General features: G+C 38.2%; 1 protein-coding gene across 11 annotated transcripts in view; it reads right to left on the bottom strand.

Moving 5' to 3' along the window:
* Window positions 1-18,541, bottom strand: part of LOC131222929 (MMS19 nucleotide excision repair protein homolog) — a 29,188-nt gene that overhangs the window by 380 nt on the left and 10,267 nt on the right. For 2 of the 11 annotated variants that reach the window (XM_058218170.1, XM_058218179.1), the window contains 13 exons: window positions 15,111-15,164; window positions 13,005-13,091; window positions 12,152-12,881; window positions 9,817-10,196; window positions 9,607-9,680; window positions 8,944-9,049; window positions 7,913-8,814; window positions 3,772-3,847; window positions 3,513-3,624; window positions 2,159-2,235; window positions 1,512-1,592; window positions 1,285-1,364; window positions 1,048-1,189 (listed from right to left, as the gene is read on the bottom strand). In XM_058218170.1, coding sequence (XP_058074153.1) covers window positions 1,156-1,189; window positions 1,285-1,364; window positions 1,512-1,592; window positions 2,159-2,235; window positions 3,513-3,624; window positions 3,772-3,847; window positions 7,913-8,814; window positions 8,944-9,049; window positions 9,607-9,680; window positions 9,817-10,196; window positions 12,152-12,881; window positions 13,005-13,091; window positions 15,111-15,164 — 2,793 coding nt within the window. In that variant the 3' untranslated portion in view covers window positions 1,048-1,155. Of the gene's footprint in view, window positions 1-926; window positions 1,190-1,284; window positions 1,365-1,511; window positions 1,616-2,126; window positions 2,236-3,512; window positions 3,625-3,771; window positions 3,848-7,912; window positions 8,815-8,943; window positions 9,050-9,606; window positions 9,681-9,816; window positions 10,197-12,151; window positions 12,882-13,004; window positions 13,092-15,110; window positions 15,165-18,541 lie in introns of those variants that run through there. The other 9 variants (XM_058218171.1, XM_058218174.1, XM_058218172.1 and 6 more) reach the window with 9 other exon arrangements.

Genomic DNA, 18,541 nt, shown 5'->3' with positions numbered 1-18,541 from the left:
ATTTCCACTAAAAATGGAGCCTCCAAACCCATTAAGATATGCATGCTAGCAACAGTACCGCTGTGCAGGAGGCTGCATTGAAAGGAGCTTGGATGGACTCCACAAATACATTGGTACATATTGGTTCTGATGGAAGTGGGTTCATTGGTAGAAATTAAGATAATCTATTATACTACGAAAGTATAGACTGAGAAAAGAAAAGAACTGATGCGGAGAAGATTCCTTGCTAGTTATTTTTCAGATAAACAATGACTCGTCTGTTGAGTTATCTTGAACCGAGACAAGTATCCATATTTTGGAGAGAGTATTTGCCATTGCAGTTATCTTGGCACCCAATTAGTTGGGACATGGCTTTCATGATGATGATTTTTAAGTGCTAAATGCAGAAAAAAGGCTCTTGCTTTCAAGATTTCCCGACGGACTTGTGTGCACGCAGGGTTTCTGATGTAGGACCGATGCATGAACCAAATAATATGTGAGATCAAATAGCAGAATTAAGATAATTAACAAAAAAAACACAAACATTGCCATAATCTTCACGAATAACATGAAAACCAAAAGAATTAGATCCTAGTTTCCTTTCATTTAATGATCTTGTGTGACGATGTTGGTAACTTAGGCTAGGATTATGCATGATGTTCTTTTGGTTTTCATGATATTCGTGATGATTATGGCAATGTTTGTGTTTTTTTTTTTTTTTTTTTAATATCCTAATTCTGCTATTTGATCTCACATGTTATTTGGTTCATGCATCGGTCCTACATCAGTTTCCTTGGCCTAACGGATGTGATTCATGCCCGAGAAGGTTGGATTCTATTGTCTGGCTTGACACGTGATTTGTTTCTCTCATGCTTAACAAGCCCCGTAGAAAGTCCAGCAAATTCTAGAGGGGAAATAGGGCATTTTAGGCTCTCAAATTCACATACCTTTTGGTGTTTTACTTGTCAATGGTTTCACATAGCTGCCATTGGTAAGATACTATTGATCATCTCCAATATTGGGATATCCCACATATGATGGATGTCTTCTGAGAATACAAAAGCTTACCCACTCATTTGTAGTTTGACAAAGGCACGTCTGGGTTAGTCTTCTATGTTTCTTCCGGGCAGAATTGGCCTTTTTTTCTTAATCGAACAAGTAACGGCGTTGTGCCCCTCAGAAATGAAGGCTTCTTGATGCAGTTGATGCCCTGTTGTGAAAGATCATAAAGTGGCAGTTCATACCCACTGCTAACTTGAAGAAAGAAATATTAGATGATTGATGTGCATATAAATGAAATCAAACCATGCTTGGCGGCATCTAGCAGCTTCCTGCCGAACGGGCCTCTTTGGATCATCGAGAGCCTTTGATAAAGCCTGTAGTACCTGCAAAAGAGTTTTTCAAATATGTACTACATAAGAAGCTTTTGCAATCAGCTGACATGAAAAGGCATCAACTATCATAAACAGTCCAACAAAATGCACATAGGGGAATTCATTTCGTTGAGATTACAAACATAAAGGGAAACCAACCTGCGGTCTCATGGGATAAATCGTCACATGGGGCAGCCCTGACATGGCTACAAGGCATTGAATTGCTGTTTCACGGACAAGCTGAAATATGCCAAGAAAGTTTTCTACGAATTTCAGGTAATCTTGTTGACTTCAAAATAAGTTCATTGCCTAATACACCTACTTAAAAGAGTTACCACTCTTAATGCATTTTAAATGACTTGGTTATAATGATAAGCAAATGAAGCAAGAAGACCTATGTAAATTGGAAATGAATACATGTGTAAGTGTCAGACATGGAGTGTCAAACATGGAGACCCTAAAAGTTCCAACATGGCAGCACCCCTGTAAGATAAAGTGATTGCAAAATGTATTATTGTACAAATGTTACTTTAGGCTACGTTTGGTTGCAGAAAATATCATGATGTTTCATGATTAATCAGTCTAATTTGGTGCAGAATATCATGAAATTCCATGATATTTGGTACCAAGAAAAAAAGCAGCCTTGTAGATCAATGACAAGGTGATTAGAAATGAAATTAAGAAAGAAGAACCAGATAAGAAGGCATCGGTTACTAGTGGTAAGAAATGAAGTAAAGAAATAGAACTGGTTAGGTGGGAAAGTAATAAACTAACCAAGGAAATCAATGTATGGCACGAGATATTACCATCATGTGTGGGTAGGAAACCAATCCAATAAGATGAGCTATAATGGTATTTGCATTCTCTAAAATAGCCTCTTTCCCTGTTTGTACATGCGGAAAACAGAAACTTCATATGAAACTCTGCATAACAATCACAACATAGAAGATGCAAAGCAAAAAAGTAAACAATGATTCCATAACAAAATATAACCAGTTTATGTTTGCACATACGCATCAACCAAACAATTTTTCGCTGAATGGTAAGATTTTCGGTATTTCCATTCTAGAACACTTCAATAAAATTGACAGGTAAGACCTGGAATTTACAGAAGTTCATATAGTCACGGAAGTTCACATAGTCAAATACCACAACCTGGAAAATGCTGAACACACACACACACACACACACACACACACAACGGTATTTCCATTCTAGAACACTTCAATAAGATTGACAAGTAAGACCTGGAATTTACAGAAGTTCACATAGTCACGGAAGTTCACATAGTCAAATACCACAACACACATGCGCACGCGCGCGCGCGCACAGTTTTTTTGTCAATTAAAAAGCCACAGCTTCCACACACACAGAGTCTACAGTTTTTTTGTCAATTAAAAAGCCACATCTTCCTCTTCCCTTATAGTGCGAAAAAAGCATTGAACATATTCACCGTGCATGGCTGAGTGAAGTTTAAAATAGCTGAACTAGAGATGTTGTATCCAAACCCAAAAGGCCAAAAAATTCAATGTGTTTAAATGAAGCTCTTGAAATTGGCTACGCAAATAATCCAGCTGAAGAACTTGTTGAGCGCCCTATCTTCCTTGGTCTCCTTTTCTACAAAGCTCATATTTGATAATTAACTCTACAGTGGGCATGACATGAGTGTGTTTGAAAAAAAAATGAATGACATGTGATGTAGAAAGTAATCCATTGGCATGCCCATAACTGAATAATCAATCTAAGTGTTCATAAACATATGGAATGCTTACAAATACACACCGAGAGCCATGATATAACCCCTAACATGTGAATCCATCATTAGACTATACATTATGGGACAACCCAAAGCACGTTTGACTTTATGGAATTCACAATTCAACACTACCACCTCATGAATTGTTTGACAACAAAAGCTTTGGGATTAAGGTTCAGCCGTTCAGGGAAGGATTTTATTGCAAATAATGTCAATATGCACACTGAGAAAGCATCATGTTCTCCATCACCATGAGTGGGGTGTATAAAACATACAAAATGGCGAAAAAAGAACAGATGGTTATACGATACTGTGTATCTTCATGCACCAACAAAAGACAGCACAGGCAATTAAATAAACTAAATTGAAGATGCAGATATAGGTCATAGAAACTGAGATCTCACCATTCTCATCCATTAAGATCCCAGATAAGACCAGCAAGAGGCTATAGGTCAGATCCTTATTCACAACATCCAGACTTAACATGGCTATGCCATTCAATAATGATGGAATGATCTGTGAAAGAGAAAATCTCAAAAGAAAATGAAAATCATATACACAGAAACTGGAGAAACCATTTAAAAACAAAAACAAAAACAAAAAAAACAAAAAAAAAAAAAAAAAAAAAAAACCTTCAAGAGTTTTGAGATGTCCAAAACTAACCTTCTTGGCTGCAGTTACTAGGACACTGAGTGGAGTCTCAGAAATTATATGCCCAAAAGCTCGATATAGCATCGCTCTGGAATTAAATTAAATCTTATAAACGCAAACCAGACTGTTTTTTAACATTAGAAAGTGATGTACACATAAAAAAAATGAACTGTAGCACACCTTGAACAGTAGCAGAAGTGAAACCTTGAACAGTAGCAGAAGTGAACTAGGCAACTTTATGCAGTTGATAGACATCCATCAATTTCAATAATCTACAAGAACATTTTTCCAGAAGGATCTAGTCCTATTTCATTCACATTGGCATGATAGAACAGATGTTCTTTGAGATTTTGTGTTGTCCATCAAAAAGTTAACCAAAGCCAACCGCAAAGATGAACCAATGTATTATTCATGATATTCCTTGCAGATTGGAGTCTTCATAAAGTTATTAACCCAATAAAGTACAGAAGAAATACTCCCAAATCACAACTCATGGACACTTGAAGTAGAATAATATATCGTCCCATATTATTGCACATGGCACCACAGATATGTATCCATCAGACAAAGGAGAGCTAATAGAACATGCTCTTACAAACTTATGGAATAGAAAACATTGAAAATGGTGCCCATCCAACCCCATGTGCCCCTCCAACACAAATTTTGTAGTTCATCATTCTAGCAACCAATGACATCCTAGTCTGTGATGATCTATGATAGACATTCCAATCTACTGTTGAGTTCACCAAGAACTCCCTCCAGGCATGCGAGAACAACTATATGGAAGAGATGAAAGAGTAGATGAGTATGGCGACAATTCTCTTATTGGAATTAATACCCCTAGGCTACTTTCGATGACTTCATTCGTAACTTTATTCTTGTCTTCCTACACGTCCATCACAAAAACCTCATCTCTGCAACACTAAAAAATCTTTGCTCATGCTGCCTTCAACTACCCAACACTCTACCCCGTATAGCATAGCCTGTTGAATAGTTGTCTTATAAAATTTCCCTTAGTCTCAAAGGTATGTGATGGTCACACAACACTCCAGAGGCACATCTCCACTTCATCCACCCAGATCGAATTCTCTTGGAAATATTCTCACCAATCTCATATAAATAATAAAGAAAATTTAAAATATGTTCAAAACAAAAAATGAATATATATTTAAAATATTTACATTATTCTCGATTTTCTAGATATTTTTTCAGAATTTTTCGGGCAAAAGAAAATTTTCAACCATTATGAGGGTCATAATGGCCATTACGCCCCCTATACCCCTATCGGTAATGCACGTCCACCGTTACCGATACGGAATACCTTGCAAAGACCCTTTTGTGGACACAAAAGTGTACCACAAGTGCCACAATGTATGTTCCATTGATGGGTCAAGGAATTTAGCCATTATGAAAGATATTTGGTCCCCTTTTCTATGCTCTAATCCATCCCAAAACTCCTCAGCAAGAACATTAGCCCGATCCATTAGCATTTGGTTGTCCACATCTTCATCATACTCCCCAAGTTTAGAGGGACCTCGACCTAGAGTCTGATATGATGTCGGCCACCCTGTATAGTGTGAAATTAGCAAAATTGAACATATTAAGTGCCTGCGGCAAGTACATCAACCCTATCCATCAGCATTTGGTTGTCCACGTCCTTGTCACTTGACCCCACCCTAAGTTTAAACTTGGACTGTGACATCAAGCAATCAGACCTAACCTAAACCCATCCCTATATGTATAATATACTACATGTATAATTCTATATAGGAAGTACTAGTGTGGTCATGGATCTCATATTGAGATTGGGTTAAGGTTGAGTATTCAATGCCTTGGGTCCAGCTAGGATTGGGTCACTATTGGTCAGCCTTGTTTAATCCCATGGGCAAAAACTGGCATTATGGAGCTCCTCCGAAAGTGGCGACTTTAGGGTGGCTTGTGGTTAGAAATAGAGTATTGACGGTTGAAAACCTCTCTAAAAGAGGATTAATTTTACCTAACATATTGCCTTCTTTGTTACAACCAGGCTGAGTTTGTAGACCATTTGTTTTTGCACTGTTCATCTCTTTGGGAGTTTGGGCTGGGATTCTGAGTTTGGCTTCGGTTTACTGGGTTATGTCGCATTCCATCGAAGATTTCTTCAAAGTGTGGCATGCATCAGATGGAGGCTCTCTGGGGAGGAAGAAATTGAGACTCGCGATGGTAGTTGGGCTGTGGTCTCTCTAGGGAGAAAGAAACAATTGTTATTTCCGGAATTCGAGTTGCTCGATGTCGAGGGTCATTAGTAATGTTGTTCAGCTATTCCAGGATTGGGCACATTAATTCTTGTTCCTGGGTTTCAACCATGGTGTTGTCTTGTTGCTGTATTGATAGTAGGTTAGCTGGGTTTTAGTTTTTAGGTTTTTTTTTTCTGTTTTTTCTTTGCTTTTATTTGTCTTTCTTGGTCAGTTAGGTCTTTTCTTTAGGCTTTTTCCTTTTTTGTTTTGTTGTTTGGCTCTGTGTGTGTGTGTGTGTGTGTGTGTGTGTGTGTGTGTGTGTGTATATTTCTCTGGTTGTTGCCCAATAAATTTCATCTTTCCAAAAAATAAAAGAACTCCTCTTAAGGTAAGGTTGAGCTTAGGTTGACCCTTAATCCAAACCAACCCACCTAAGTTGATCCCTACTTGACAAACCTTGCTAGGTCTAGATTTGAGCAAAATTTAGAATTCATTATGAAGTTCAAATTCGAAACAAATCTAGGATCAGTTAGTTCTTTTTAAAAAATAAAAAATAAATAAAAAAATTAATAATTAAATTTTATTAAATAAAGAATAAAATAAAAATATGTTGTGTACCAAGTCAGGTACCTGACCAAAAGCCAATTTCTAATTTGATCTGAATGTGGACCTGAGCATGACCCAATTATTGATTGAGCCCAAAATCCGAATCTAGATCTGATTAAATCAGGTTGAAGACTTCGAATATTTATAGATCCAGGTACCCATTGATAGGCCTAGCCCAATGTTTGAATTCTTTGGAATTCGTGCGTGCACGGATGTGTTGCCACAATTTAGTGAACTAACTCATCTTTAATTGTAAGAAAATACCTTTCCTTGCTTTTCTCTAAAATATTGCACCTTTTCAATTGAACTTGAATGGCTGACGATTGCATTAAGTAAATGAAAACACAACCAATGGTACAAATAAACAATTAACGTTGGAAGTAAAACAACAATTTTGTTGAATTTATTTTGTTAGCACAAAATAGGAAATTTTTTATGTGTAGTCGAAGCTAATAACAGCCCATTGGGCATTGCTAGTAATACCCAGATTCAGGCCACAATTTTGAGCCTGCTAGGCCCAGGCCTAAACCATGGGCCAAAAAGTTAAGTCTGTTCCAGGGCCTTAAGTTAAAAGCCCATTGGATTACTCAGTCCATTGACAGCCCTATTTTGGATGCCAAAGTTAATCAATAAAGACACCAAACCCATAGAGGCAAAACATCAGTGTGAAAAAGCATCAACCAAAAACTAAATGAGAATGAAAAACCATGCAACAAGGGTTCAGGGCTTTCCATAAGCTGCTAAGAAACATAAAATAGTAAAATGCAGCACATTTTCCATTGCCAAAGAAGGAATATTCATGGCCAAGTAGTATAAGGAATGAACACATTCTTAGTAGAATATAGACCAGTAGCAAGCATCTTTTATAATAAAGATTTATTAGGCGTCAATCATCATGCCAATGGCTTTTAGCACAAAAGAAAAGGAATTGAGATATCAATCACTCACTTGGATAACACAATGACCTGGAAATATTGACAAGTGAACTAAGTAGGGATAACATTGTTGAGAACAAAATCATCATAATGCAGAATAGATGACCTTAATGATTGACAATGCATCACACTCAAAGGAATAAAAATGAAGTGAAAAATATGAGAACTATGGAGCACATTTCACTCTTGATCAACAATAATGAGCATTCAATCTTATCCCATGTTGATAATCCAAATTACTATGTTGAAGATTTGAACACAGTAGTAAATTACATAACATCATGGACATGATATTGAGGTAGCGACAACTTAGCTTTAAAGCAAGAAAATCCCATAGGAATTACAACCAATCCAGGGAGAAACAAACAAAGATTTTGATACTGCTCATGTATGTACCTTGTAAATGCTGAATCAGATTCTTTAATTAACGACAGCATAATGGGCATCATGCTTGAGAAGAAATGTTGCTTATAGAGTGGCCTTATGGTTGCATGGAACTTTTTGTTCAAACAAACTTCTGAATCACTCAGAAGAACATGGAAAGCATCTGCAGCAGATCTAGCGAAAAGAGGATGTGTATCCTGCCCATCATTGTCTTCCAAGGTATCCTTCTGCAGTGACACAGTGTCTGTCTTTCTACTTAACAGTAAGCATTTCAAAAGAAGCTTTGTGATTTCCTTCACTTTCTCATGCCCTCGCATGACTAAACCTTTTCCTATCCATGCCAATCCAACTATAGCATGGGTTTGGACCAAACTATTACTGCCAACAATGGCACATAAGTTACAAGGAATATCCATACTTGCATATACGCCATCACATTTCCTCAAAGGACCATTATCAAGAACATTCCGTGGTCCCATCTCGAGAATTGCATCCAATGCTTCTTCAAAAGAACAGGAACTTGACACCTCTGTTGTGTTGGCTTTTATATTCCATTTGTTAATTATAGAACCCAAGGCTTGAGCTGCTGGAACATGTCCTTTGACAAGAACAAAAATCATGAAGAACTTCACTATTACTCTCACCTCCGGAAGAGGTGTTTGAGGACGAAGAGCTGTTAGTACTGCAGCAAATAGTGAAATAAGCCATTCATCCCTACACGAAAGACTAATTAACTCATGAGTGAGTTCTGAGCCTTCAAGTTTGACAGAACTGAGGAGCTTTGATTCCTTCAATGAAGAAAACGTCCTCAGTGATAGTATATTATAAGCTCTTTGGACAATCAGACCCTGATTTTCTTGCATACATCCCCCAACAGCCAGCCTCATTGCCTTCATGGTTGCATCAAGAAGCACCTGAAATAAATAGGATATAGTATTGTCAAAAACATATTGAGTTATTATAGTTTCAGCACTCATAAAAATCCAGCCACCTAATGCACTAATGAATATAGAGTTAAAACTGTCGTGGATAACTATAGCCACCTGCCCGTTATTCCCAATGTTGAAAGTCAGACTGTTATCCAATTGGTCGAAAATCTTGAGAGCAAAACGCATTGCAACTCCCTCAAAATCTCCATGTTTCTCAAACCTGATCCCAAGTAATTTAATCAGAAGAATGAGAATTTTTACAATGTAGCTATATTGAACTATCAAAATCTAATCCAATATCACTCAAAGTTGCCTCAAGGAAAGTTCTTGACAAGTACATTATGCAAGTCTCTGAGGAATATCATTTTTCTTTCTAGCAACCAACTAACTAGAAAATACAATCTTACAATTAGAAAATGGATTTGGCACAGAATAAGAATCATACAGAATGATCCTAAAGCATCTGGGGAACGGTGACTGAGCAGGTCCAATCACAAGTTGTTCTTTTAAAAAAGAAAATTACTTTGTTATGCATTTGGCAAAGGTTAATGTTACATTAGAAACAAGACCCAGCAACTTGGGAAAATTCTTTAACCAAAACCTAGATGAGAACTTGCAAGCATAAGTCCCAAAAGCATGGCTTTTTTTTTCTTTTTTTTTGTCATTTTTTAACAACTTGAAAAAAGAAAGCCCATCAAAATTTCCTTTTCTATCAATAAAGACCTTAATCAGAAAGAAGTAAGCAGGGGATGAAAGAAGGAAAATAAAATTCTGTACCATGGAAGCACTCGACTAGAGTAGCTCTCCAGTAGAAGAACTAAAATCTCTGTGGACTTCAGATTTCCTTCAACCTATACAGGAAACAACAATAAATTCTTTGAAGTACTAATAAGATGATAGGAAAACAAGAGTCATATACATACTGCATCTTTAGAAAAACAAGAAAAACATCTCAATAGCAAATAGGGATTTGTGTGTTTGACATACAGAAGCTTCCACAAAATTGGCAGATATGGCTTCTTCCAGCCCTCGAACCACTTTTAACATAAAATGCAGCCCCGCAGTGCCAATGTCACATATGGCCTCCAGTTTCAGTGTAAGAAAGACATCACAATAATCACGTGAAAGCAGTGAAACAATATTTTCAATGACAATATTCACGTAACTTGTTCCTTTCTCAGATTCATGAAATTTCCCAATGGATGTACCAATTTTTTTCAAGGCCTTCAAAGTCAATTTCCACAGGAATTTCTCTTCAAACCTTCCGGTGACAATAGACACGAAGATCATCAAAACATTTTCATATATTGTCTTTGACAGTGGCATGAAAGACCCTGGAAACATCGCCAATAATTGCAAGCCCTTCACTGCAAACAATATCAAAGAAGGCAGCACTATCAAAATACAGAATAATTAATATTTCATTACAATGTCATCCATTATCAGCAAGGTTAAGTGTTCCCAAAATCAAGGAATTAAAGATTTTCTCAGAGATTGTTGCCAACAAATTTAATAGCCTTAAAGAACAATAAATTTGGATGTGTCTAGACTAGAAAAGCAAAAGAAGAAGAAGAAGAAGAAGAAGAAAGAGGAAGCAAAGCCATGACCTTAAGTTCAGGTTACTCACAAGAATTGCTCACAACTTGATGCAAAATGCAGACTGCATCTAGGCAAACCAATTTCCATCTTTGATTTCCGTATAGGACGCAATCTAACCATCCAAAAGCCTAGACTTTTATGATCATGCTAGCATGAAGAGTCCTTTGACTGATTGAAGGTGGGTTCTCGCGCCAATAGCCATCTCGCACGCCGCTTCTCATCACTGTCCTCTCGTCAACACCATCCAGCGACCACTGCATCTACCAGATCTGGAATTGTCTCGTGCTTCCCCTTCTCCTCTGCCTCTGGCCGCAATCGTAATTGCAACAGCATTGGCACTCCGTCCAGCGAACGGCATCCCCTTCTCGATTTTGAATGCAAATCAAATCGACACCCAAACCCAACATTCCCCGTTCTCCACCATACTCAGATCCAGCAACTGTTCTTAGCAGCAGCAACAGATCCTCGATTGTTCTCCATCAGGTCCGACTAGAGAGAGGGAGAAGAAAGGGCACTCGGCCCTCTTTTTCCTTTTCTTTTCTCAATTTTCTTTAAGTGCTCCATGAGTGCACTAGACTTCCATGCAGGCCCATCGCCACCCATACTTTTCTTTGAGTTTCCTTTGCATTGGGTGCTCCTTGGGTGTACCTAATTTTGTGCACTTCCAACCGCCTTCTTCATACATGTTCTCCATGCATCTTCTTTGATGATGTATCTTCCTCGTTGCAGCCCTTTTGACAAGATGTGTTTTTTGTTTGTGTCGCGCATATGGACCGGACTTGTTTTTGTGTCGGGCATATGGACCGGACTCGTTTTACATGGAGCATTTTGGACTGGACTCATTTTTACGCTATGTTTGGACCAGACTCATTTTGTGCCAGGCATTTGGACCAGCCTTGTTATTGTGTCGAGCATATGGACCGGACCTCATTACCCTATTGGCCTTATGGCATAATTTTTTTTGTTGTCGGAACATCTAGACCCACCGGAAGAGTAATGGTTGAACTCCCAGCCACCAGAAGTGTATGTTCACCAGAAGAGCCGCAAGATCGTTCTAGGTCATTTGAAGTACTAATGGTTCACATCCCATCGTCAAAAGTGCCTACTAGCCTCATGCTACTCGTCATTTCGTCGCTTCATGCTTGCCTCATATTATTATTGCATTTTTCTTTTGTTTTTGAATAAATGTTCATTGTACCTTTCAAATTCAAGTTACCCCTTTCAGAGCACCATGAGTTTGAGGGGGCATTTTAGAGTATATTAAGGTCATCTTCCTAGACTATGATATTCCTATATTTGTTAAGATGCATATCTGCTAAGATCTCTACACATCTCACATCTCTTCTATATATTCATGCTATTCTAAGATAAATAAACAAGTTAGAGTATCCACAATGCAGTCTCTTATGGTTTAACAGTCATCACTACCTGATTGAATGGTAGCCAAAACATTCTAAATTTCCCATCAAAACAAACACAACATGCCAATCCAACATTCAATTTCATTGAAAATGATCCATAAATAAGGAACCATACCAAAAACAGTCCATTAATAAGGCAATTACCCTCTACTTGATCAAATGTAACTGGCAATCAGATAAAGAAATGATGAAAAAACTCTTTTCTTTCCTATGAACAGCATGATAACAAAGTTTTGCCCACAAGAAAAAATGTAAGTCCAAAGAAAATGGAAGTAAAGGATAAATGGAAAGCAAGCTTTTACCAGCACAGTAAACATCAGCCTGTTCAGCATCTAGACTTTTAGTTGTTGCCAGAATAGATCCAAAAGCACCAGCTAAAGGAGCTGAAAAGTTTTGAAGCAAGACAAACCACGTATCTTTCCTTGAAGGAGATTGCAGCGAGACTTCTTCAGAGCTCACAGCCAAATCTCTGCATGCAGTGAGGAGTTCAACACAGAGGTAGAGGGCTCCAATATTCAGTCTTTTGGGAAGTACATCATTGCCATTTGAACTGCAATCCATGGAAGGTCTTGAAGAAATTCCCAAGACATCCATCAGGCGAGGGAAATTTTTTTGCAACACTCTATTACAGCAAGCACTGGAGACTTTTGCTGAAACAGATAAGATGCTTCCGATTGCATGCAGTTTCTGCTTGTTTTCTGCACTAATATCCTTGTAACTTTTATCGCTTATGACAGACCTAAAAATCGTCTCCAGGTCTTCATTCTCGATAATCAAACTTATAAACATATTGCCACTGGAATTGTCTAATTGGAACATGAGCCTTTGCAAGCATATTAGAGCTTCTTTTGCAACTTCATTTTCCTGGGATCTCACATCCTCCAGCAATTCCGAGGCTAATGAGGATAGAGGATCTTGAGATGAAGTAAATATTGCATCTTTCAAAGAAGACCAAATAACTTCAGCATGCTTCGCCATTCTATCCGCACCAAAATGCAATACGCAATTGCTAAGATACTTTAAAGAATCAAGCTGTAAGGATTCAAGTGGTCATCTCGTTAGCAACTTGGGGAAACAGTTAGAAAAAGATAACACCATAAGAAAAATACCTGCGGACAGTCCATAGTATACAGAAATAAATTTTAATGCACCAACCTTTGCTAATAGTAGAGAAGAAGAAAGTTTTTCAAGCAGCAATGGGATTGCAAATGGCTCAAAAAATGGTGTTGAGGAGAAGGCATGCTGCAAAGAGAGTTTCCAGTAAAGGTTGAGCAGACTATATAGTCATTAACTATGAAATTCAAGAAAAACCAATATTAGCTATAGAAAGAGTAACAAGTGTTGGAAGTATTATTGTCAGAATCTTCTAGGATTAAATGAACGTGTTATGAAAGAGATAGCAAACAACCAAGTACATTTAGTTCAGTAATGGTATGACATTGGTTCTTAAAAGGGACCAAGAAACTAAGGCATATGTGGAACGGTCCAATGAGCTTCCAAGCAGTTCTAATTCAGTATTATCTGCCCATCTGCTCCCTTTGGTATTGTAGCAATCCTAGGATTCATTAATGCATGTCCCATGTGAAACACGGATGAGAGATCTGAGCTTTCCATCTGGTTTGAAATAATTAGGTAATTCCACCGATTAGGTAGGCCAAAACGTACAAAGTAAATTATTAATAAACTGTAGTCCTCCTGAGTTGTGAAATTGACTCATTTTTTACATGAAAAGATCTAAAAGGTGTAGCCCACTAGATGGAAAGCTCAAATCTTGCACACGTTCAATTAGCACATGTTCTTCTATGAATGGGTAGAGCTGCCACATGCATATGCAATAAGCAATCTTCATTACTTGATTTAATTTTGGGAGGTCAGATCCTCTGCAACTATGGAGAGTATGCTTATTTTAGGACTCGTGCATGTGGGACCCACAGTGATGTTTTCATGGCATCCCACCCATCCACGATGATTACTCCATGAAATTGTGATGCCTCAAAAATCAGGCTGATCCAATCATCATGCGGGCCACCGCATGAATATGAGGTTTTTGGGTGGTCATCCATTGTTGTCTATGGCGTGGTCCACTGTGTTGTTTTGATGTGATCCAACCTGATAATCAAATGAGCAACACAATTATGATGGGATTTCCAAAACTTTTGGCCCGTACAATCATCAAGTGAACCACATCATAAAAACAATGGATGACCGCAAAAACTTCTCCAACCTCACTTGGTGGCCCACATGGATGGGTATTCCAACTTCATTGTTAGGTGACCCTTCTAGACAGTTGGATGGGCATTCCAACATGGATGCCACATATACACCTTGGTGGGCCACAACCACATCCACAATAAGCTCATTCTACAATGGCAGATGATTCCCATTTGGAAAGGATCCTGCCCGTTTTTTTCGAAGACTAACCTTCTGAAATCCTTTATGACACCTGTTTTATCGAACTTGTAAAATGCCCAAGCTCTTTGAGCCCTATATGACATCCACTCCATCCATCAGGTTCGCTCCTCATTGATAGGCCTTGATGCCAAAAATCAGCCAGATCAGCATCTCAAGTGGGCCACACCACAGAGAACAATGGAGTGGGACACCAACCATAGGTTTCTATGTGGGACCAGAATGGTATCTTACATCATAACCAGTTCATCAGGTGGCGCTCACAAGCATGGAGGGAAGTTGAAAAATCCAGCCTGTTCTGAAACTCAGGCAGGCCACACCATGTGAATTTTGAAGGTTATAGGCATAATGTACATGGTTTCCATTCATGCAGCCCATCTGGATTTTCTTATGGGCTGATACATTGTATGTATGGTGAATATAAGAATCCTCACTTGATGGACAGTGGATTTCACATATAAAAAATGGTGGACAGGACGGAGCTTGTATGTTTTCTGCACAGCCTACATGAGGTGTTCCTGGGGTATTGTTGGAATAAATCAAAATAATAACGTTGCTTCGCCATTTTCCTTAACAGCCTGGGTAGATGGTATTATTTAGTAGATTTAGGGTGTGGGCTGGAACAAAAATAAATAAATAGGAAGAGGCGGTCTGTCCCAGAAACCAGACTAAGAGGGCATTTGGTCTTTATCCCAAAACAAAACATTCAAGGACTTGATAGATGTAAACAAAATTTTATTATTCACTGATCAACTAAAGACTGCCATTGTTAGCAATATTAAGTTGTTGTAGAAAATTCTCCCAAAGCAGTAAAAGTTCCTGAGGAAGCATTTTAAAAAATAAGCTGCATACCATTAGTGCCATTGAGAGGTCATCCCTTTTAATGTCAAGTTCATCATTTTTTGGCTGCATACAGCAGAAGAATAGATTCATACATCTGAACAATATGAAGATGGGCACATGAAGAGAAAATATTCACAGGACAAAAGAATAAGAAAATCATAAAAGAACAAGCCAACAAGGACATACACTTGCCCCTAAACAATAGGAAGATAAAGTAACAGATATTCCAAGAAAGCAAATTGCTTAGAGTTGACAAACAATACTTATTCTCAATGAACAAAAACATGAAGAAGAGGATAGGAAGTCCAAATCTCACTAACATGTAATTTATAAGCCAACTTAGTGCAAAGACCAAAAGAGAACCAGAAAAAGAGAAGCCCTTCCAACAATGCAATTTTAATTGTGCAGGATATTTAGAATTACCACTAATACTTACATAGGTAAATATCCAAGTGCATGAACAATGATTTTAAGCAGAGTTCGATGTATCAATGGTATCAGCCAATGCTATCAGTGAGTCAGCGTAGAAAACAAGGGGTGTATCACAAAAATACACTGTCGATGATATTATCATTGATACATGCTAATATCTCACAATATCCAATTATCGGGAGTATATCAGCATGAGATATGCGTTATAAATGAAACAGGAAAAAAAAAATTGCCCAATTTTTTGGGGATAGTGTTTCAATGTGCTTTAACAATTCCACGATAGTTGTTTCACACCAAAACATCAATTTGGAGGAGAAATCCGATATGAGCGGATTCAAGCTGAAAACTCAAAGGTGAGCAACAAATTAGAAAGGATACAAGAAAAATCCATATTTCTGCATGAGTTTTATGCATAGAAATGGATTTCAAACAAGAAATTTCAATTTTGAAAGTGTAAAACAGAAGAAATTGGGAAATTCCACTTTCACCCTTTGAAGTTGCAACTTGCAATGTCAGAGTGGAAATTGATTATATATAATAAATATGTAATAGAGAGATCATTATATGTTTATGTTATTAAAAATATTGATTATTATAAAATATATTATCATCATCTAAGCCTTATCCCAATTAATTGGGGTCGGCTACATGAATCCTGCTCTGCTATTCTAGTCTATCAAGGGCCAAACCTTCAGTTAGACCATAGGTCATCAAGTCTTTTCTTACTACCTTCATCCACATCCTTTTGGGCATTCCCCTTGCCCATTTAGAGCCTTCGACTTGTACCAACTTACTCCTAACCCATGCAGTTCTTGGTCTCCGTTGCACGTGACAAAACCATCTAAGTCTACTTTCCCTTGTCTTATTACCTATTGGTACTACTCCTAAGTTCCCTCAAATGCATTCATTTCTAATCTATCCTTCCCAGTCTTGCCACTCATCCCTCTCAATATCCTCATTTTGGCTACATTCATCCTAAGAACACGTTCATTAACTGCCAACATTTTGTCCCATAAAGCATGGCTGGTTTTATAGCTATCCTATAAAATTACCCTTTCAGTTTATAAAATATATAATTAATTGAAATGATTTTAAAATATAAAAACTTAAAGAACCATATTGATTGCTATTTGATTGTGGAGAGGTGACCATGCCACCCAGGAACCAAGCTCATGTACTCAACCAGGAGTTCACTCTTCGAACAGATTGCAAGTCAGTTAAAGGAGTCCTTGCCAAGGATGTTAAGGCCCTAGCTGCCACTCAGATCTTTGCACGTTGTAGGCAATGTTCTCCATGTTCAAATGTGAAGTTGAACCCATCAAGGGTGATTCGAACTCTCTCCCGGATTTTCTCACTAAGGAATTTCTTCAAGGTAGTGTCACTGCACCAGCTGTCTCCTCACCCCCTGGGGAGAAAGAAGACGGAGATAGAGAAAATTCATCCACTGACAACGAGAACTCAATCTAACCTCCACTGTCTGCCCTTGGGCAGATCGACTCACAAGAAATGCAGCTAGCTCGCCAACCAACTGTTCATGTTTGAGCTATGGGCTCAAGCCACGCCTACAATTCTGAATTCAACGAGGAATTGCGTACAGGCAGACATGCCCAAAATCCCCCAGCCTGCAATTCCGAATTCGATGAGGAATTGAGTACGGGCTGACCTCCAAAAATTTTGAAAAAAAAAAAATTTATTGCCAAAAAGCACATAACCTATGTAACATGTTCCTAATGCGCACGGAGGCATTCCCGAATAGGGAAGCCCGAGTGCACATACGAGTAAGTTCTATCCTGTATGGAGCTGGTTGGGGACTTGGTCGCCTGTATGATAGGGGCTTTTGCTTCCAAAGGCGACCCTCTCAAGTTTCCGGCTCTTTCCGTCATTGAAGTAGCCTTTCGTCGCCCTACCCTAAGAAAGAAGTCACTACCCAAACCATAGTGCTCAGCCAGCAACACACGTCTGTGAGCAGGAGAGCTTAGTTAGTGTTTCTCACATCGCAAGAAAAAGCTAGCATACAATGAGGAAGTTATTGCATGGAGCATTGGGACCACGGACGCTAGTGATGGGCAAGGAAGCTCCAGTTCAATGTTGAATTGTGGATATAGCTCCATCTATGGGATTACTAATGACTAGGACATCCATTCGCAGCCATCTGGCTATAGCTATGGTCATTAGTATGCCTATGGATATGAACAAGGGTATCATTATGGACGTGTATCCAGGATATGGATATGGGTATGGAGGTGTCAGCCACAGCCAGTGCCACTAGGAGCAATGGTGAGTGACAGTTCCAATGATTGCTCAGTATACGTTGATGGACATACTGGTGCACATTGCTGAGGATGTGTAACAACAATATGTTAAAGAGTACATGGCCTGATATCATAACTTCATAAGTTAGGCATAGTACTGTAGCTTACGTGGAGCAGCAGTATTGTAGCCACCCCTGGTACAGCAACAAGAGCCATCTTGTAACTCCGTGCAAATTAAAGACAAGTTTTATATATATATATATATATCCTTTTTTAGCATTTTGTTGTATTGTTTATGTTTTATTAGTTGTATCATATGATACTTGAATGATCAGAACTCATTAGGGATAAAATTGCATCACTTGTTGTTTCTGACCATGCATAGTTCTGTCCCCTAAACAAAGAAACTTATTATACATAGTTTACATAGTTTTTTTTTCTTCTAATGATTTGAGTTCTAAATGTGAAATCATGTATTTTTTAACATCTCTTAAAGTTTCACTGAAAAATTTACATTAAAAGTATCCCCAACATTTCCCTCTTATTGTGATACATTCTGTAATACATGTGATATCTGCCGATGTTCCCATGATATTTCCATATCCCAAGGGTGCGATTCATGATGCAATAACAATACTTCAAGCAATGATTTTAAGGACTAAGTTCCTGTAACAAGGAGCACCTAGTTGATTACATCCAAAACAGTAACATTCACATCCACAAACGGTAAGGTAGCAGAGATACTTAAGGTGGTTT

This window comes from Magnolia sinica, chromosome 13 (genome assembly GCF_029962835.1).
Source record: "Magnolia sinica isolate HGM2019 chromosome 13, MsV1, whole genome shotgun sequence".
In the NCBI taxonomy this organism is placed as follows: Eukaryota; Viridiplantae; Streptophyta; class Magnoliopsida; order Magnoliales; family Magnoliaceae; genus Magnolia; species Magnolia sinica.
This window is presented reverse-complemented; position numbering and strand designations above follow the sequence as displayed.